At 43.8% G+C, this 21,901-nt stretch overlaps 1 protein-coding gene across 1 annotated transcript in view; it reads left to right on the top strand.

Moving 5' to 3' along the window:
- Positions 1-7,913: 7,913 nt before the first annotated feature.
- tnrc6ba (trinucleotide repeat containing adaptor 6Ba) overlaps positions 7,914-21,901 on the top strand; it is a 43,173-nt gene continuing 29,185 nt past the window's right edge. Inside the window, 10 exon segments of the mRNA XM_071206746.1 lie at positions 7,914-7,958; positions 8,277-8,301; positions 11,903-11,989; positions 14,935-14,955; positions 15,643-15,770; positions 15,772-16,108; positions 18,466-18,694; positions 18,696-20,680; positions 20,750-20,857; positions 20,860-21,822. Of these exon segments, the coding sequence (XP_071062847.1) occupies positions 7,914-7,958; positions 8,277-8,301; positions 11,903-11,989; positions 14,935-14,955; positions 15,643-15,770; positions 15,772-16,108; positions 18,466-18,694; positions 18,696-20,680; positions 20,750-20,857; positions 20,860-21,822 (3,928 nt within the window).

Genomic DNA, 21,901 nt, shown 5'->3' on the forward strand with positions numbered 1-21,901 from the left:
CGCCTAATGGTGCTCAAGGAGGAGATTCAGGAGATAAGGTGGGGGGGGGGGTTACCTTGGTTGGTGATTGGCTAATGGCTACACAAGACAACAAGTCGTTATGACATCACAAAGTGGCCAAAATCTGATCAGCTCATTTTCAGACAGGTTTTTATAGAAATGGATCAAAAACGGAGAGAATCTTTGTTCCTGAAACTTTCAGAGTCTCTTTACACAGAGGGGACACATGTTGATGTAGAAGAGACATGAAGAAGAGGGGACACATGTTGATGTAGAAGAGACATGAAGAAGAGGGGACACATGTTGATGTAGAAGAGACATGAAGAAGAGGGGACACATGTTGATGTAGAAGAGACATGAAGAAGAGGGGACACATGTTGATGTAGAAGAGACATGAAGAAGAGGGGACACATGTTGATGTGGAAGAGACATGAAGAAGAGGGGACACACGTTGATGTAGAAGAGACATGAAGAAGAGGGGACACATGTTGATGTAGAAGAGACATGAAGAAGAGGGGACACATGTTGATGTAGAAGAGACATGAAGAAGAGGGGACACATGTTGATGTAGAAAGAGACATGAAGAAGAGGGGACACATGTTGATGTAGAAGAGACATGAAGAAGAGGGGACACATGTTGATGTAGAAGAGACATGAAGAAGAGGGGACACATGTTGATGTAGAAGAGACATGAAGAAGAGGGGACACATGTTGATGTGGAAGAGACATGAAGAAGAGGGGACACATGTTGATGTGGAAGAGACATGAAGAAGAGGGGACACATGTTGATGTAGAAGAGACATGAAGAAGAGGGGACACATGTTGATGTAGAAGAGACACGGAGAAGACGGGACACATGTTGATGTAGAAGAGACATGAAGAAGAGGGGACACATGTTGATGTAGAAGAGACATGAAGAAGAGGGGACACATGTTGATGTAGAAGAGACATGAAGAAGAGGGGACACATGTTGATGAAGAAGAGACATGAAGAAGAGGGGACACATGTTGATGTAGAAGAGACATGAAGAAGAGGGGACACATGTTGATGTAGAAGAGACATGAAGAAGAGAGGACACATGTTGATGTAGAAGAGACATGAAGAAGAGGGGACACATGTTGATGTGGAAGAGACATGAAGAAGAGGGGGACACATGTTGATGTAGAAGAGACATGAAGAAGAGGGGACACATGTTGATGTAGAAGAGACATGAAGAAGTGGATTTTGCATAATAGGTGACCTTTAACAGCCGCTCACTCTCACTCAGGTCACAAGATACCCACACAGTGTGACCACGTAGGAGTCTGCTAAAGTACACACAGCATTGAAACACACACACAGCTTCACAGTGAGAAATGAAATGCCATATCTCAAAGGTAAGTTATGATGCCTGCCTGCTGCTGCTGCTGAGGTGCAGAACATACAAGATGTTCTGAGAAAGCTACATCGACTCCACCCTGCCTTTAAGCTCTTATTTCTTTTGAGTGTGTGTGTGTGTGCGTGCGTGCGTGCGTGCGTGGTGTGTGTGTGTGCGTGCGCGTGCGTGCGTGTGTGTGTGTGTGTGTGAGGCGTGGAGAGGCAATGTGTGTGCAGGCAATATACTGTAGGAGGGATTTGTGTGTGGTGTGTGTGTGTGTGGTGTGTGTGTGTGTGTGTGTGTGTGTGGGTGTTGTGTGTTGTGTGTGTATGTGTGTGTGTGTGTGTGTGTGTGTGTGTGTGGTGTGTGTGTGTGTGTAGTGTTGTGTGTGTGTGTGTGTGTGGTGTGTGTGTGTGGGTGTGTGTGTGTGTGTGGCATCTGCGTGTGGAGAAATACTGGCAGATGTAGCTCCAGACTGCGGGTACGAGGGACGGATACAGTTTGGCTGCATCTTAAGAGCAGAAGAGCCACGCATACAGTGCCTTCTCTTTTATTTCGCTCTCTTTTCTTTGTTTTAAATACTTTCTTTCCCGCAATTGATCCTCCCAGTTGAACTGACATACATCTTCGTCTCTCTCGGTTCCCTTGGAGAGGTCGACACGCTCCAATCAGAAGTGTTAATTAATACATGTTGCTTAATTAAGCCTCCTTTTGAAAGGTCACTTACTGATTGAAAACAAGCTCATGGGGAATAAGGTAGGGTGTAATGCATTACTTGGTGTTGTGTTTTAAAGCAAGGATTCAGATCAGTCAATAAAAAACCGGGATATTCACAGAGCCATACAAAAGTTGTGAATAATACAAACACTTGAAAATGATGAGCAAAGGCTTCAATGTGCGCATGCATATTCAAAAGTTAAGGCTTGAAAAAATTGCAGGACGGCGGACATGCCAACTTCATAACACAAGCTATTGCAGATTTTCATTATTTTCTTTGAGGAAAACAAACGTCTGTATTTTATCTGTTCAACATTTCCTCCCAGCTTCTCTCTGGCAGAGGCTCACGTCCAGCAAGAGATCATCACGTAGCTATTCAGGATCGTTATGAAAACACTAAAACTAACCAAAGATATCTGGAAGTATTTACAAAGTTGTATAATTAAATCAGTGGCTTCAGGCAGTGGAAACATATTCACAGTAATGACAGAGAAGAGACAAGTGCTGGCAAAGCATGGGCACGGCAAGCTAATACCGCACATCTTAGGATAATTAGAGAATGGAAAGGTTTTTGTTTTATATTCCTCTGCATGCCTCCTGCAGTATTTGATTAATTTAGAGTGCAGGAATGTGTATTAGTCACTGTTTGTTTAGTTCTTGTGTTTTAACCCTGAACCCCGTGAAAACCTGCAGACATCTGCTTATCTAAACTGAGCGTACACACTCGTCATTATTCAGACTCCAGCCATCCTTTCCCCTCCGCCCAGAAGCTGCGCTAACAGGAGACCACTTTCAGACTCCAACAGGCCGGACAGGCATTTCCTGTGGGCGGGGACCTGGGAGGCAGAGACATTCTTGGGCCAGGCACCTCCACTTCCTGTCTCTCGTTGACACACAGTCTCTCACTTTATTTTTTTGACGCTCTTATCCAAGATTATTTAAGTAAGTGCAAGGTCAAAGTCTCAGATAAACAGGGGAACAAAACAATCCTTAATACTATGATGAAGGAGACAAATAACTGGGTGGAGTTAAGATATAGATAATGCATAAAAGCAAATACCAGTACATGCAGGTATGTCTTGAGGTATAAGGTATGTTAAAAACTGGCAAAGAGTATTATATATTAATATTTTTTCACTTTCACATGTTTTCACATTTTATTATCCATTACATGTCATTTGTTAGACACTATTATCCAAAGATGCTGACTGCAGTGGGACTCGAACTTGCTACTGAAGTACCGCACACTATCCACTGAGCCACAGTCTTCCTTAACCAAGTTCAGACCTGATGATTACCACTAAATATTCATTAATTGTAAGAGTTTTTACCTTCGAAATGTGAGTTTACATATTGCCTGCCCCGTTTTAGTTTTTTAATGAGAAAATACGACATTAAAAGAATGATTTTTTTTAATGATGAGTTTTCTGAAACTAAGGGGGATTGTTTTTCACAGAATAGAATATGTTAAAGATGACCAACAATGTAGTTAATGTAGTTAAATGCAGTTTTATTTGTTATATCTTACACCCTTTCCAAAATGTATGCCATTAGCATGAATGGCACCACATATATATATTTAAAAGAAAATGTTTCCCTATTTGGCAAAGGGGTTCCACTGTCAGTTAAGATAATACATACAAATTAAATATCTACAGAAAACAGGATCAAAACTTGCATCCTGTTGTTTTTGAACTATTCTAAGTATTAGGAATCAAAATAAATTTCAAAAGCTCAAAACCTCGTCTCTGTATTTTCTCCGTGTGTCTTTTAACAGCTGCATTCACTGTATAGAGCTTTCATACATCCAATGTTAGGGAATGTGTGTGTGTGTGTGTGTGTGATGTGTGTGTGTGTGTGTGTGTGTGTGTGTGTGTGTGTGGTGTGTGTGTGTGTGTGTGTGTGTGTGTGTGTGTGTGTGTGTTGTGTGTGTTGTGTGTGTGTGTGTGTGTGTGTGTGTTTACATTCATGGTTTATGTGCACTGTGGGGTTTTGGAGTAGGTGTGGTGGATCGTTTGTCGTCCCGGGGGTCAGCAGCTGCACCAAAGTGTTGGGCAGCTGGAGCATGTGGAGGAGAGTGTGGTGTGCCGTAGGGGGTCCTCATAAATCTAAATACATACAGGTATATTTGTTACAAGTAAAAGTACAAGTGTATTCGCATCAAAATATACTTAAAGTACCTAAAGTACTCGTTATGCAGAATATCCCACTTCAGAATCTGTATGGTTCTGGATTATAAGTATTGAGACATAACACCACTGACATCAACCTCTTTTAAGTAACTCATCCATCATTTTGAGAGGCTGAAAAAAGCATTGTAAACATTGATTATCAATTTGTATCTCATTTTTGGCAGCATTACTTTGCATTACAATGGAAGTATTTAAAATCCTGTGTGTTCTTGCTGCCCTCTAGTGGCTCCTTGTGAGCATGACGACTCTTCACATGTTAGTTAGAATCTTACAACACATCTATTCAACTCGTGTAAAAAACTGAACACAACAATGGATAACAAGCAAATCAATTCCGAGTGAGTTTAAGGAGAACTTGCACCACCTCTCATCCACTTTTCGATCTCTCTGTCTGTACACACAAACTGAAAGATTGACAATAAAGTTGACTTTGACCTTTGACTAGATGTGGTTGTGCAGGGTTCAGTTTAACAGTGCACATTTTAACCGACGAGGATGCTTGTAATTTTTTCTCACAGAGGGAGTTGAAGAAGTTCAATCTGCTCAGCATACTCGATTCCTGGCCTGTGGGGAAAGGAAGGAAAACAGCAACTTATTCATATCAATAAGACGAGGCAAGAAGAGTAATTATATCTCACCGTCCGGGGGGTCTCCAGGATCAGAGGGATGTTGTCCAGCCTCGTTTTACGACATCTCTGAAGGCAGAGAGACCAATGTTGTACAGTGGAGGGTCTTGAACATGCTGACTTTTAAATTGACATAAATTGTATAGCCCATTTATCTCAAGGGCCTTTACAACCCCTCCTGTCTGAAACGCCTCCATTGGACTCCTTTATTTATTTCAGGAACATAATGACATCACTAGGTAACACTCGGGCTTCTATTGGGCTAGCGCTTCAACACATTGTACGTGATAGGCTGGTTTCAGACAGAGGGTGAAACGAGGTGCTGCAGCACAGTCTAGGCAGTATGAGAAAAAATGCCAGGAGAGCTACATACTAATATGAACCTGGACATTTGCATAACAGGGCCTCTTTAAACATAACTCCAATATGTCCTTAAACTTGCTGCAAAACACCTGCTAAGCCTCTAATGTTTGGTTCAGCTGCTGTTTTTCATTCCGTGCCGCCTGAGGGTAAGGTTGCTCCTGCCTCAGTGTTTTCTGCAGGAATCCTCTGCAGCGTGTTCTTGTCACTCAATCGGCATTCAAAGTATGTGAGTACAAAAGATTGCGGTCATTGCTATGAATCATAAAAAAACAACAGCTGTGTCATCTGCAGCCACTTCTGCAAAAAGACAGTTATGCATTAACTCCAAGTCAATCTGCAGTCAAACGGTTTTGTATGAGATGAAGACGTTACTCATTTCTTTGATAATTGACTCGAGGTAGTCAAATATTAATCCTCGTAAATAGGTCAAATTTTCATATGAAACTCTAAATTTCATTAATTACATGCAAGAAGGATTAACCAACCATTGTGGGTTTTGTCACCTTAGATTTTAATTGTATCGTTCCTGGAGTATTTCAGTAAAGCCTCATAATGTGTCTCTGCTTGAAAAGGAAGTATTGAAAATCATTTTATATTGCTAAGGCTGTAGTTTATAGTGTTATTTTTTCAATACGTTTTCCTGTGATTAGCATGTAATTGAGTTTTTTTTTCAATTGCTACATTCCTTAATACATCCGCAAATGAGGTTGTGTTTTCCATTAGGTTCGATTTTTTGTTTATCTGTAGAAAGAAAGTTGTATTATTATTTTTTAAAATTACAATGCATCAGTACACATTTTTTGCAGAATGACCCTCATAGACAGACCCACTTAAATGTAACCAGACACACATATATAACTTGGGAGTGATCTGACAATTTATAGTTTATAGTTGATTAGGATCCCCATTAGCTGGTGCATAACAACAGCTAATCTTCCTGGGGTCCACAAATAACATAAAACATGACATTCGACAGTACATTACAAGACAATGATACAAATCGTGTACGGCGTAAATTTTCCTTCAAACAGTGACTTTCATATCAACCATCACATACAGCTTATTTTCTGATTCCCCACTTCCTTGGAAAGAAAAAAAGAACAATAATAATAATAATAATAATAATAGTGATTTTACAAATGTCTCCCTTCGCTTCTTTTAGAGTAAAACAAACTAAACAAATACAATCCTCATCATAACTGTGAAAGGCTGTGTGTGTGTGTGTGTGTGTGTGTGTGTGTGTGTGTGTGTGTGTGTGTGTGTGTGTGTGTGTGGTGTGTGTGTGTGTGTGGGTGTGTGTGTGTGGTGTGTGTGTGTGTGTGTGTGTGTGTGTGTGTGTGTCTATGTTAGCGAAAGTACCATATTCCTGCATGTGTTTAAAAAACCTATATGAATCGGTTTCAGTTTCAACAATTCTACATTTTATGAGCTTCACTAGAAAGATATTTACTGCATAGCACTGACTGCCTCCACCCCTCCTGTACCTGTAACCACAGCAGGTGTTTGCCAGTGGGCTGCTAATGACATGACAATAAAGCCTTGAATCTTGAATGTCCCAAAATGCGTATAGTGTCTCAACACATATGTTATTGATGTCACTTAGTTTAATTAATTAGTGTTCCTCATTTTTATCCAGGGTTGTGGACTTATTTTGTTTTTATTACTAATGTGTGCTTTTCTTCTCTACATTTAATAAGAAAGCTTATTCTTCTTATTGCATGTTTTTGTTTTACCTGCTATGCCACTTTTTGCTGTAACCCTTTGCAGGACTAATATAGACTACTTGCCAGCTGTGTGAACACGGAAATGTTGAGTCCCCAAGAGTTTTATGTCAGAAATGTATAGTCTCGGTCTACAGCATAACGAAACTGCCGGATGCTAACTTGCTTATGTTGGGTAATTTGCAAAATTGGCATAAATTAGCAAATGCAACAATAGCTAAAAAATGGCTTGGCAGATTTTGACCATTTTTGTTCAATCAATTTCTGACATTTTTAGGATAAAATTGCAGTTTTTAGTTCCCTTAATCTTTCAAATCTATCCATAAATCATCAGAATCAATCAGCGCACAGGGAGTAAAATGATGGCACCTTTCTGGTTAACACTGTGATCCTATAAATGTCAGAAATTGATTAAACATCCTCAATAACCCTCTACAGTAATTCATTTTTTCTTCTCTTCTGACAACCCCATTTTCAGAATCAGATTTCCTTTATTAGTCTATTTGCCAGCTCATGGGGTCCTATTGTGGACCGGGAAATGTTGAGTTGTATATAAGAATTGTATAGTACGGTTCCCCAGCACAAAGAACATTTTGCACAATTGACATATGTTGCATTAATTAGCAACGTCGTGGGCAATGTGAATTTATTTCCAGGTGTAACTAAAATCCTATTTAAGTGTTGATTATATCTCACATCATTAATCCAAATCTGCAAAGTACTAAAGGTATTAAATACTGAAAAAAAATAAACTCTGAAATGTAGTGGAGTAGAAGTACAAAGTAGCAAAACATTAAAATACTTAATAAAAGTACAAGTAGAATACACGAGTTAGTGTACTTAGTTACTTTACAGCACTGAGTAAGACAAGTATTGCAGTATAGTATAAGTCGTTTTCTTTTTTGCATATTTGAAATATAATAACTTTTACCCTAAAATGCACGAACTGTGGAGCTTAGTTTGCCAGTCAGAGTGTATGAAGGTCAGAATGCATCCTCTCTCTCTCTGCAGAGCTGCCATTGGAGGAGACGCTTCATGCTGAGCAGCAAAATGGCCGCCCGTCAAACGACTGACTCCACAGCGCTTTGAAATTTAAATTCTTCTGCACATTAGGGTTTACACTATTACAACGTTAGTACTTATTTACGAACCTGTAGCTTGTAACACGCGTGTATTTTTCTCATCGTCTGCCTGCCACTTACTTGACTGTGTCGTCGCTGTTTTTGTCGACGAATGCCTCAAAAAGCTAGGAAGAAAAAATCGTACTGAAGCACTTTAGCTAAGCTAACTAGCACGTTAGCTTCTCTTCATATGTGATTCCAGAGGTGAGTAAACGTGAACTGGACATATGTGTAGTGTTTATTAGCTTTTTTAACATCCCATTGTGTGTATATATGTACATATGCATGCAACACGTCTGCAAGATAAATTAGAATGAGATGCTACTGCGCGAGCTAAAACCGTTAGCTTGGCTACTTGTAGCTTCTGTAACTTAGCTAATTTAGCATTAGCACTGATGTAGCAGCAGTTACTATGGTTAGCAGAGGACGATTTGTAGCTCAATGCTCGGTGTATTTGCTCTTAATGACCACTGTGTACTTGCATAACATTATTAACAATACTTACTGTGCTTGACAACTGGTTTATAATTCTAATTTGGGTTTTTCGGTGTCTGCGTTATTTTTTTTTAAGCTGAAACCACTCCTTAATGTTAGCTATCGACGAGTAACCAGCAGCTGTTAAACCAGCTTAAACTCCTAAATACAATATATAAGAAGTGGTTTGATGAAAACGCCTAACTGGATATACAGGGTGCCAGTTCACCACCTTAAATCAGCCTGTGTGTTCTTTGGTTTTCGTTGACGATTTTCCATGTTTAGCACAATTCAAAGTACGTTTACTTCAGTAATGTACTTAGGTACCATTTTGATAGACTTGAGTATTTCAACCTTTTGCTACTTTGTACTTCTAATCTACTACAATGCAGAGGTAAATAGATTAGTTTACATCAACATACATGACTATCATAATTATGTGGTTTAGAGGCCTGAGGTCAGGAAGGCTGTCAGTTTCACTGTATGTGAATCTGCTTCGGTGTTATGACTTTAAGCAAAAACGAAACCAAATAAAAACAGACAATCAGGGCGTAGCATGACTGTGTTTGCAATTTGTTAATATGAGTTTAAATATACAGTGGGATTGTGGTGATTTCCACATTTTAATATTTCGGTGCATCTAATTGTTCCTTCCATCTCTCGAGCAGCACATAGGGCTAGGTTATGAAGTCACATTTCACGATATGTTGACCTTATACCTCGTTATTGTGATGATATTGTAGGGTTGACCATTGATGCTTTCACAGAATCTTAAAACATTGAGCATTTTTTGTATTAATACCCTCCAGTAATGTGGATTTATTGACCAACTAGCAAAGCAACAAGTCTAGTCAATTCAGTAAAATGACATCCCTTGAAGACCAGAACAGAACAAATAATATAAAGCACTGACAAAAAAGCAAAGGAAAAATAATGTGGCCCATTGTCCCTTACTAGAGTCCTCTATAAGCTGCTGGTTTGACAGCTGACAAAACAATGTTGGTCTTTACCTTCATAATGATCATTTTGCAAGGAACAGGGTGTCCGTGTTTCTCACTAGAGTGAGCGCCTTGTGAAAGTTACTTTTCATTGATGCTGCTTTAATTTCGGCTGGTTTTCCAGTTTTAAAATAATTTAAAATCTAGCTTAGCCTAGCTGGCTTCCCAAATGTTACCTAACAAAACTTCGACTTTTATTGAAAGACTGGACAATCATTAAATATGTTTTATTATTTTATACTGTCTCAATTGATAATAAAATATAATAATAAGCATGTCAATCCAACCCTAGAATAGCACAAGAGTTCATCAATATTTATCCACATTGATGGTTCTAGTTATATTTGTCTGTCATACATCTCTGTTATTATCAGGGGTGCACATAACTTTTTTAGTGAGTTACTCAGATGAGTACCAGGAGACAGCGTTTGGTACTCACCCCACACGAAGCGTGGTCCTCCTCAGTGTCTCCTTCACTGTCCTCTATTTCTTTGCATGCTAGATGATGAAGATGATGAAATGCACCTCCCTGTCTCTTTTTAAGCCTCCGATTTGCTTTCTCCAAAACTGTGAAGTCCTTGCATTTCCTGAGGCCAAGTTGAGGATCAAATACTAAGAAATATCACATGACTTGAAGTCATATCTGATTTCAGATGTGGGAAGTTACTACACTTCTTCAAGTACTACTTAAGTACAATTTGAGATATTTGTACTTTACTTGACTTTGATCTAATTTGTAAAATTAGCTGCACCTTTAGCTTTGAGAACACTTTAATGATCAATCATTACAAAACATATCATATATATTATTCTGAAATGGACCAATCTGCACAACGACTACTTTTACTTTTGTCGTACTTTAACTATATTTTGATGATAATACTTTTCTAATTTTACTTGAGTAACATTTTGAATGCAGGACTTTTTGTAACAGAGTAACACTCTGGTACTTCTACTTTTACTCAAGTACAATATCTGAGTACTTCTTCCACCTCTGTCTGATTTCAAACTCTTCCAAACACCCTGAGAAGTTTGCAACTGTGTGTTTCACTCCACTTTGTTGTAAATAAAACTGCAGCAGCTTGACCACAGAGCGTGAACGTTGTGATCAGCTGATTTTGCGCAGTTCTCCAGTGTGTGCGCGGGGCACAGAGTGTGCACAGTCTCCCACTGCAGCCAGTTGGCAGAGTTTTGGCACAATTCTGTTGTTCATACCGACGTTAACCCTGTCTGTGCACACGGCGACCAACTCTGTCGTCCGGTGATCTAAGCCTCTGCCTCCTGTAAGCTTCACAGGTCCGTCGGTTATGTCCTGCGGCTCGGCCAGTTCAGTCAGTCACAGAAAGTCGAAGAGTTTTTGCAGGGAGCGAAACGGCAACGTAGCTGCTTAATGTCTTCTTTTTTTTTTTACATGTCTCGTAGTTTACTCCATTGACTGTTGACTCCACTTCGAGCGAGAACTATTAACAAAGCACTTATATACTAATAAAGGGCTGGCTTATCTAAAGCCAGTTGAGTAGCACTTAAAATGTTTTGGCTCTATGAAACCTGATGTACTTATGTGATTCTGTTTTCTTCAAGTTTGTATTTTGTTGGTCGAACGCACTTATTGGAAGTCGCTTTGGATAAAAGCTAAATGCAATGTAATGTAACACGTGTAGACGAAATATGTGTTTTGTTTTGAGGTACGCAAAGGCGCGTAGTGACACAAGTGATTTTTGCCGCGCATGCGTACCAGTTATGTGCACCCCTGGTTATTATATCCTTTTGATAAGGCATTATTTGGTGATCTTGTTTTGCATACCTTTGTGTCTCCACAGCTGTTTAAAGAGCCTTATCAAGAAGCTTTTCTCAAACACCATTTGAAACACAATTAAAGCCCACACCTGGCTGCCAAACATTCAGTCAGCCACTTGTTATAGTTTCCACTGGAGTCACTCTGCTGACAACATTGAGTTGGCTGACTAAATCAAGCCCCTTGTAAACCGTTTAAATTGATTGAGTCTGATCAGCTTACGGTATCCTGTATGCGTTTGATAGAGATAATTACTGTTTGTTGCCCACATGTCCAGCAGTATCCTTAGCTCTAACACCTGATGGCTGATTCATCCAATCAAGCATGCAGTTTCATTGTCACTTACACAAATCCATCCGGATGCTCTCGTGGCCATAATCCTCCATCAACTGGAGCCTCAGTTATGTTGTCTTTCTACCTTGAGTCCTGCCGCAGTCATCATTAACTATTGTTCAATGTTTTTTTTAGCTATACAAAGAAGCACTCTGTGATTTTAAAATGGTGACCACATTTTGAAACTTGTTTTGTCCTCCAGAAGAAAGGAGTACCAGGACTGGAGCTGTAGTTCATGGAAGACAAGAAAGGAAAAAAGACGACAAAAGGAAAAGGGAAGCCTCTCAGAAGGTGAGCGCGTTCAAAATCACTTCCATATTCCTAGATGTAAAAAAACATGTAGCGGCGTCGTGTTGAACAGCAGTTTCATATTATTACATGTCATTTGTTAGACGCTTTTATCCAACGCGACTTACATACTCAGCACTGTGGACAATCCCCACAGGAGCAATTTGGGGTGAAGGGTCTCAGGGACACAACGACATGCTGACTGCAGTGGGACTCGAACTTGCTACCCCCCTTATTCGAAGTCCAGCACACTATTCACTGAGCCACAGCCTCCCTGTCTTTTATATCTTTGAAACGGCCTTACATTTTGTTATTAGAGAGCTATTTCTTCTCATTTCTAATGTTTATTCTTTATGATGAGTTGGGATCCTACTGTATTCATTAGTGGTGCACGATAATTATCGGTCCGATATTAGGAATTATGACGTCATCCCGATAAACCCGATAAAAGTATGAATAGCCCCGATAATATACAATATTTTTTTTGGGTAAGAAAAAAGTACTGCGGTGTGGGTGGATTGGGATGAGGGGCGCTTGTTTTTCACTCGGCTCCTCCCGTTTTGCCAGTACTGTGGTATTAGTGGTTTAGGAAGAGGGGAGTTCTTCACAAATCCAGCGCTCCCTAACTCGTGCCTGGCTGTGACGTAAATGGTGAGCGGCCGTGAAGCCAGGACAGTAAACAAACATGTCGTCGGTAGTATAGGAATATTTCAAAGTTTCACAGTTAGATAGTTCGCTTGCTATTTGTATTAACAAATTTAGAAGTTCCACGAGGAGGGAAAAAGGCAACGAGCTATAATACTTCCAACCTGATTAGTCACCTGAAACATCGCCATGGCTACGATGGTGTGTTAAAAGCGTACGAAGACGCCTGTGCTGCTAAACTAGCGGCGAATCCAAAGCCAGCTGCAAAGGCACCGGGGTTTTCACCTATCGACGAGGCTTTTGAAAAAGGCGAGAAGTTTGCCAGAGTAATACCAGGTAATAGTTGTTTCCATTTCTTAATATGGACCACTCATTGTTCACTGTCCAGGGAAACACATTGACTGATTGACTCAATTATATTTGTTTGGGAAAATAAATATGGTCACTTTGAAGTCAAAACTGTTCGTGGCTCTGTTTTGTTCATAGTAGTAATGCTCATGTCATTTGCTCACTACTAGTCTCTTTTTTACCACCAGGTGTGCAAAAACTACAGCTACATTTAATATATATATATATATTATATAGAGCCGGGACTCGATTAAAAAAAGTAATCTAATTAATTACAGGCTTTGTAATTAATTAATCGAAATTAATCGCATTTTTAATCAAATATACATATTTGACCTGAGAACAGTGAGAAGCAATTTTCACATGGACTTGACTCCAGTGGTCGACAGTCGAGTGCAGTCCAGTGAGCCAGGGAGCTGGTTATCCTCTCAGACGTGGACTGACTTATCCTGGCCCTGAAACCAGTCGTCTGTTGAGTGTGGGTTGGGTCAAGGGTGTGGTTCCTTGCACTCGGAAGTCGGGGCTAACGTCCACGCTAGCTGCCTACATGCTTGCATTGAGGTGATACTTTAGGCTGATGTGCTGCGGTGATATGCACATTCTTTTTTGGATAATTTGCACACAACCGTGCTCTTGTCGACGCTTCCATCCGTCCGTTTTTTAAAACAAAGTGTCCCATCCACGGGGCGGACCTAAGCGGTCTCATCAGCTTGTTCGTTCATGTTTGACTATTGTTCACCGTGGTTTGTTGTTGTTTGAAGTCCCATGCTGAAGTCATGAACGTAGTTGGTGCTCCAGTATAATCGGTAACGCCTGAAACTCATCCAGTGAGAAACGTTCCGCTGTGCAAAAATAAGTGCGATTAAAGTGTGATTAAAATGCGTTAATTTTTGTGTAATTAATTAATCTTAATTAACGCGTTAAAGTCCCGGCCCTAATATTATATTATTATCGGTCTTGAGAAGCAGGAAGTTATCGGTATCAGTTCAAAAAACCAATATCGTGCATCCCTATTAACATGGCTGGTACATGTGGAGCACAGCACTTCTGATTGGTGTGGAGGACTGACACACATTTCTTTTCTTTTTTCTTCACAGGCTTTGCGATTTGATAATCGCATCATTTAAAATCGCGATATCGATTTAAACTCGATGAATGGTTCAGGCCCACTAATAACACGTGTATTTGTTTGCAGAAGCTGATTTAGTGGCATCGAGCGGATTGATCGTAGTTATCCCTTGCACTTGCCACAGTCTTTCTGAATGGGCACTGTTTTGAATGTTTAAATGCTTTAATTCACATCCATACCCCATCATATGTGGGTAGATGACAATGAGTACATATTTATTAATGTCACGTTATATGATGCTGTCAATTACAAGTTTAATGTAATGCCAAACAGTGGAGCTTTGTCATTCTTAAACAAATCACTAAATCATTTCCTTACATCACATGTTACTCGTTAGACGCTTTTCTCCAAAGCGACTTACATACTCAATACTCAGTACATCCCTACAGGATCAATTTGTGTGTGAAGAGTCCCAGGGACACAACGACATGCTGACTGCAGCGGGACTCGAACTGACCTTCCTCTTTGAAAAACATACATTTGCACCGTTTTAAAAACATATTCTGTTAATAAATAATGTGGAGTAGACACTCTACCTTTTAATAAGTGGATGACTTCTGTCAGTGTTACGTGAACACTGTCTAAGACCAAGCAAGTCCCAACAACATGCTTTAGTTAGTATCTTGGCACTTCTTTTTCTAACCATAATCAGTTTCATTCTTGTAAGAACCATGTTTTCTCTTGTCTTAAACATTTTATCTTGCTCCGAGCAGGTTGTTTTTACTGAGGTTTGATATTTAAATGAATGAAATGTGTGTTTTACATGGCGTCCTAACTTTGATTCAAGAATGACGTGTAACTAATGTGTTTCTTTCTCATTTTTAGGTTCACAGAACAAAAAAACAAAGGTAAGCAGCGCAGTGTATGTTCAGATAGAAAAGCTGTTTTTACCAAAGTATCTCCGTCTCATGAAATTCACTTTTTGCAATTCTTGTATGTTGAAAAAAACAAAAGAAGGGAAAGAGAAACGGTCATTAAACAATTTCGCCTCGGCATCAGGGAATTATTTAGGACTCTTTGTTTTCCCTGTTTCTGACAGTGCTCACATGCACAGAAATACATTTTTGCACTGTTCTCGAATCAGAAATGCATTTATTACCAGGTAGGGGTGACACGTACGAGGAATTTGACTTGGTGTTGTGGTGCATACATGAAAGTAAATTTAAAAACACAGATGGCGAACAATTTTATGAACACTATAATAACATTAAGAAGAAATATATTAAAATAAGAAAGTAGTATTTACATTGAAATAGAATGCAATAAGATATAACAGTGCAGTAAGCAAACCATGTGTGCAATATGTATTTTGGTAGCATTTCATAGCTTCTTGTAATGTGAAAAAAAACATCTAATAAATAATAATAAAATAATCTGCATCAAGGAATGATTTTAAGAATGTTCTGCTTCCTTCCCTTTCATACCAATAAATGGACAGTGCCTACATTAACAGGACATTAATCGTGCTCTGTTCTCTTCAGATGTTTTTGGTTATATGCTTCTTAATTTCACACCCTCCATTTCGTTCCCTCAGTTGCCAGACTTGACCAAGCCGGCGGTCGTCCAGTCTCCTGCCACTCAGAGCAGCTCTGCCTCCCCCAGCCCTGGACCCGCCCCCCTCTCCTCCCCATCCCCAGCCACCACCTTGGGCCCTGGCAGCGCTTGCCACCCCGTCACAGGGCGGCAACAATGCCAAGCGCCTGGCGGTGGCCAACGGACAGCCCACCTCCAACACCATTTCTTCCTCCACCGCTGGCGGCCCCGGCGCTGCTGGAAACGGCAGCAGCAGCGCGACTAGCGGAGGCGGAGCTCCAGCGCCTCAACAGCAGCAGCAAGCGCGCTACATGCCGAGAGAAGTGCCGCCACGATTTCGCTGCCAGCAGGACCATAAAGTGCTACTGAAGAGGGGGCAGCCGCCACTGTCCTCCATGCTGCTCGGAGGAGGGGGAGGGGGAGGAGGAGTGGGGGACGGCCCCAATGCAAACATGGCTGCTGTCTCAGGTACGTGTTAGCAACGCTGAAGGTCACTTTTGGAATGATGTGCATTTAGTTTTTGTTTATTTGTTGATAGTGTCGTCGACAGTCCCCATTGATCAACGGTCACAAAAAACAGTAAATGGGGCAGCTTTAGCCGACATTGCTAACTTCCAGATGTTGTCTCCGGCCAGATGATAATGGACACCCTCAAAATCACAATACATCAACAGCATTAGTTATAAAAAAAAAAGGGGGGGGGTTTGATTACACAAAGCGCCACAGGAAGATATTTCTGCTTGTGGTCATCTCATTTTTTTACTAAAGTGGCATTAGGACTTACTTAACCTCAATCAAAATGCACCTTGGGCAAAGAATAGCCCCGACAATGGCTTGGCTTATTAAGAACTAAGAATTCCTGCCTTTTTTTTTGTTTGTATATTCATGCTTGAATGCACTTAGGCCCTAGCCACACGAGGACGATAACGGTCATATCCGCTAGGGGTGTTGAAAATAATCGTTTCTGCGATGCGGACGTGGACGATTCGGTATCGATGCAGTGATGGAAGATAATCGGTTATAGCGTAGTAACGTTGCTTCCTGATTTTCCGGCCGCGGCTTTACTATAACGTCTTTTTTTTCTGTCACTTTAATATCAAATCGGTCGGTGACACAGAGATCAGGGAACAGACGTGACAGCGGCACAGCAACACCGAACACGGAGCAGTCTGCTTTATCCACCAACACAAGAACACCAGTCCAGAGCCAACAGAAGGAGGACCCGCTCTGAATCACTCCGTGTCGCTGCGGCTCAGAGACACAGAAATTTATGTTTTTCAAAAATAATCGCTTTACAATCATGTCAGGTTTTTGGTGGATTTAATTAAGTCTTGGATTGCAGAGTATGAATGTCCTCTAGCAATTTTCAGACGATATATACGTGTGTAAAGTTTGTGAAGGCAGGAGGAAAAAAGCTTCCGCGATCACCGTCTCCTCTCCGTTCCTCCAAGCCCCGCCCCCTCCCTGAAAATAATGAGTGACAGGCTGATAGTGACCCGATAGAAACTTTATTATTCACTTAATCACTGAGATATAATGAAGCTAACTTAATCTCATACATTCATGGGATTTATGTAACAGTAAGACAGAGAATGTGAGTGTGCACCCACATGCAGTATTTTAGTTTGTATATGCTGTTGTAAATACTCCTGTTGTCTGCTGCGTTCAGACTCAAGTCCTGCGTGTGATGCCACGTTCAGGACATTCAGGACATTCAGTGTCCTTTAACAGAAGGCCGTGGCTAGAAGCTGCAGCTCGACTGCAGAAGCATTAGCTTTTTGTTTTTGAGGATGGAACAACTTCACACACGGAGGCTAGACCTATACAATTCATTTATTTTGGTTTATAAATTAATGTCAAGACATTTATGTTATTGATTTCTGAAGCACTTTCTAAATAATAAAAAGAGAGTTCATATGTATTTACTGCATGTATGAAAAATAAGCCATGTGCAGTAATATAGAAAATTGAGGATGCAACGCATTGGTATGAATCGTGATGCACCGGGATATCGAATTGAATCGAATCGTTGATAGTATCCGCTACAGTTCTCTATCAGATAGACGGTTTGGCTTCACGAGGCCGACAGGGAAACGCATAAAACAATAATGGGTCCCAAGGTGGGTAGATCTGCAAACGAAACGCTCTGGGGGGCAAACGGCTCCGTGTTTACGCCCATACGATCATTTCCTGATAACGTTGAAGCCATAGCCCCCGCCTCTCCCGCTCAGAGATCAGCTGCTGGGCTCTCAGAAGAGGGGGGGGGGAAGAGGGGCTCCGTGTTTTATTCTTATATCATTATATAGAGTCGTTATCAATTTGTTTTAAAGCTCAATGAATAACAAAGAAGACCGCTGACCGGCACTTTTCTAATTTTGTCCGGAAGATTTAAACTTTAACGGACATGTTGACCGGCGAAACATAATCTAACTGAAACTCTGCTGCTGCACGGTCCCCTCGTCCCTTGGGAGAGGCGGAGAGGTGGGTGTTTCTCATCTGCTGGTGGACTACCGGGGAGATTTACAGCAGGAGCACATGCTCCTCGGGGAGGGAGAAAAAGAGCCAGAGCGGAGAATAAACAGAAGGGCAACCATGGCAACCATGCACGGGAAGTCTTCTTCGCTGCTTTTGTGGCAGGAGTACAGCGCCACTTACAGGCCCGGCATATGTACTACAGCATCTCCAGTGCTTTTGAGCGGTCTCGTGTGAATGGACACGTTTCTGGCGCCCGTTGCGTGTGGACGGAATACTTTTTTGATATCGATTTCGGTCCGTTTGGCATTGTTTCCTTCCCTAAAGTTTCGTCTCTTTTTGCTTTGTTTCAGATCCTTGTGCAGCTGCCGCCTCATTGGCCCTCACCTCATCATCAGTTGCTGCTTCTACTACTACTTCTAATTATGCAAATTCCATGTGGGGGGCGAGCTCAGGCAGCCAGACCTCCTCTCAGGGCAGGGAGAAGGTGATCGTGGATGGCAACGACCTGGAAGAGTGGCCCAGCATTGCCGGCAATGAAGGTGGTGGAGGGGCTTCTTTCACCGTGGCCGTGGGGGGGGGGCGCCAGCAACAACAACAACAACGTAATGCCTGTGAACAGCATCAGTGCCTCTGGCAACCAATCCTCACCCACTTCCTCGTTCTCTTTGCCCAATGAATGTATGCAGTCGTCCAACGGTGTGGCGTGGGGGACGGCTGCCTCCCCGGGTCATCTCGCAGGGGGGGGTGCAGTAGCTGCAGCCGGATCCCCTCTACCACCACCCACACCCTCCTCACTTTCCAAAGCCTCCGCTGTGCCGGGAAGCCATGAAGCCAGTGGCCCCGTGGACGGCAGCAGCAGCAGCGGGATTCCAGGTGCCAACTTCAATCCAAATGCCAACCCTTCGGCCTGGCCAGCTCTGGTGCAGCAGGAGGGGGAAGGAGCTCCGTCTTCCTTCCATCACCAGGGCCCCGCAGGGTCCTTGTCTGCCAACAACCCCCCCTCCCTGGGCCTGGGGGGCGGGGCAGTCGGGGTGCTGGGGTGTCACCCACCTTTATCTGTGAATCAATCAAGCACCCATCAGCGGCAACTTCACCAAATGCAATCCAGAGACCGAGAGATGGGTGGGGGGAAGTGGGACAGCGAATCAGCGGGACCAAAAATCGCAGGTGGGGGGGAAGGAATTGGGGGAGGAATGGACCGTGGAGGAGGCGAGAGTGGGGGAGACCACGGCCTCGCCTCCTCCTGGAGAGGCCAGTCTTCTTACCCTGCAGCTAACTCCAAAACGGGTGACTCAAGGACTGACGGATGGGAGGGGGGCGGAGCTGGTGGATTCGGAGCTGCTGAAGGAGATAACGGGACCTCAAGTTGGGGGTATCAGAGTGCCACTAGTGGGGCGAGTGCTTGGGGTAGTGCTGGGAACGGCAGTCAAACCTCCGGGGTATCTCAGGGAGGGTGGGGGTCATCGGGAGGTGGAGGTGGAGATTGGGGAGGGAGCTCCGCTGCTGCCACTAGTGGAGCTACTCCAGCAGGGGAGGTGGTCGGTGGAGTCTGCAGCAGTAACAGCAGCAGCAGTGGGGGCAGCACAGCTGGAAACCCCCCTGCACCCGCTTCCTCCTCCTCCTCTTCCTCAGCAGCAGCAGCCGCCACCACTACGACTAGAGCTTGGGACAATCAGAAAGGGGAGAGTGAAACAGGAGAGTGGGGAGGTGGGGGACAGGGAGCACAGGGAGGGTCCTCCTCCAGTGGCGGAAATTCCAGAAGTGGGAACGGGCGAAGTCACAGTCGTCCTCCTCTCAACCCTGCACCTAACGCTGAAGCTGCCTTACAGACCCTGCTCAGCCGGTCCGACCTGGATCCCCGGGTCCTGTCCAACACGGGATGGGGCCAAACACAGATCCGACAAAACACGTCCTGGGACTTTGAGGAGCACGGAGGGAAGAGTAAAAGTGGATCGTCGTCAGCTACAGCGAAGCACGCCTCCTCTGCTCCCGGTGGTTCCTCTCAGTACTCGGGTGGACCCAGGACTCAAATCAATGAATCTACTGGGGGTCCGGGGGTCAATCCTTCCCTGGGTCCCTCCGCAGGGTCCGCAGGAGGAGAGGGCTGGGAGAGCAGCAGCAACAGTAGCAGTAGTGGGGCATCTCTCTCTGGGAGAGCCCCACCACCGCCTTCAGGCCACAACATGAGGAACCTTGGCGTCTCACAATCTGGGCCGACAGCGGGACCCGGAATGGGGTCCGGGGGAATGTCAGGACACAGCCAGCAGGGGAAGGCTACTGGCTGGGGAGGTGGGGGAGGAGGAGGAGGGGATGGGCAGCAGGCTAAAGGCTGGGGGAGTGAGGAGTGGAGGGATGGCAGTAGAGGAGGAACTGGAGGAGGAACTGGAGGAGGAACTGGAGGAGGAACTGGAGGAGGAACTGGAGGAGGAACTGGAGGAGGAACTGGAGGCGGAACTGGAGGATGGGGGGATCCTGGGCAACAGGGTGACCCTGCGAGTGGAGGCTGGGGAGGAAACAACAACAAAGAGGAAAAAGCACCAGGCGGGTGGAAAGAAATGGGAGGGAGTGGAGGAGGGAATGGAGGAGGGAGTGGAGGAGGGAGTGGAGGAGGGAATGGAGGAGGGAATGGAGGAGGGAGTGGAGGAGGGAGTGGGTGGGGATCAGGACAGAAGGGGGGGGCGGGTAGGGACTGGGGAGAGCAACAGTCCAAATCAAATAGCGGAGGAGGGGGATGGGAGGACGAGAAAAGAGCGGAGGAGGAAACTCAGGTGGGGACTCGGGTTGGGGGAGCTGGGATGAAGGGGCTCCTCGGAGAACCTGGGGAGCCGGGGGCACAGGGGGAGGGAACGGAGGAGGGATGGGAGTCAGCGGCGGTGGAATGGGGGGGTCCAAACCCCATCAAAGTTGGAGTGGAGGAAACAAAATGCACCAGATGCCAAACAGCCAGCCGGGCCCCGTCCCGCAGGCACAACTGCAGCAGCAACAATCACAACAATCACAACAATCACAGCCCCGCAATCAGCATCCGCAGAGAGCGATGGACCAAGGGGCCATGCAAGGGGGCGGGAGCGGGAAAAAACCCACCTCCCAAGCCCCGAATCAGAACCAAAGCTCAGGCTGGACCTCGGGGCCAATCCCTGGCGGTGCCGGAGGAGGAGGAGGTGCCGGAGGAAATAGTGGAGGAGGAGGAAATGGTGGAAGTGGAGGAGGAGGAAATGGCGGAAATGGAGGAGGAGTTGGAGGTGAATCTGAGCCCAGCGGCTGGGAAGAGCCGTCACCTCAGTCCATTAGCAGGAAGAACGAGATCGACGATGGAACATCAGCATGGGGAGACCCGACGCATTACAGCTACAAGCCCGTCAACCTGTGGGATAAAAACGCAGCCGCCGGGCAGCAGCAGCAGCCGCCGCCGCCACATGACCAGCAGCCTCATGTTCAGGCTCAACAGCAGCAGCAGCAGCAACAACAACAACAACAACAACAACAGCAGCAACAACAACAACAGCAGCAGCAGCAACAACAACAACAACAACAGCAGCAGCAGCAGCAGCAACAGGAGAGGCAACAACAACAACAGCAGCAGCAGCAGCAGCAGCAGCAGCAACAGGCACCGCCAATACAGCATCCGCCTGCAAGACAAGCTGCAGGGATCGGAGGTAACAGAGACTTCAACCCCGGCCATGGACCTGCAAAAACTTCAGCTATTGGTAAGATACTAGAAAGTGCCAATTTGACCATTTATAATGTGGTTTTTAAGTTGTCATAAAGAAAAGAAAACTACAAATT

The sequence above is a fragment of the Pseudochaenichthys georgianus genome, chromosome 19 (assembly GCF_902827115.2).
Source record: "Pseudochaenichthys georgianus chromosome 19, fPseGeo1.2, whole genome shotgun sequence".
NCBI classification, from domain to species: Eukaryota; Metazoa; Chordata; class Actinopteri; order Perciformes; family Channichthyidae; genus Pseudochaenichthys; species Pseudochaenichthys georgianus.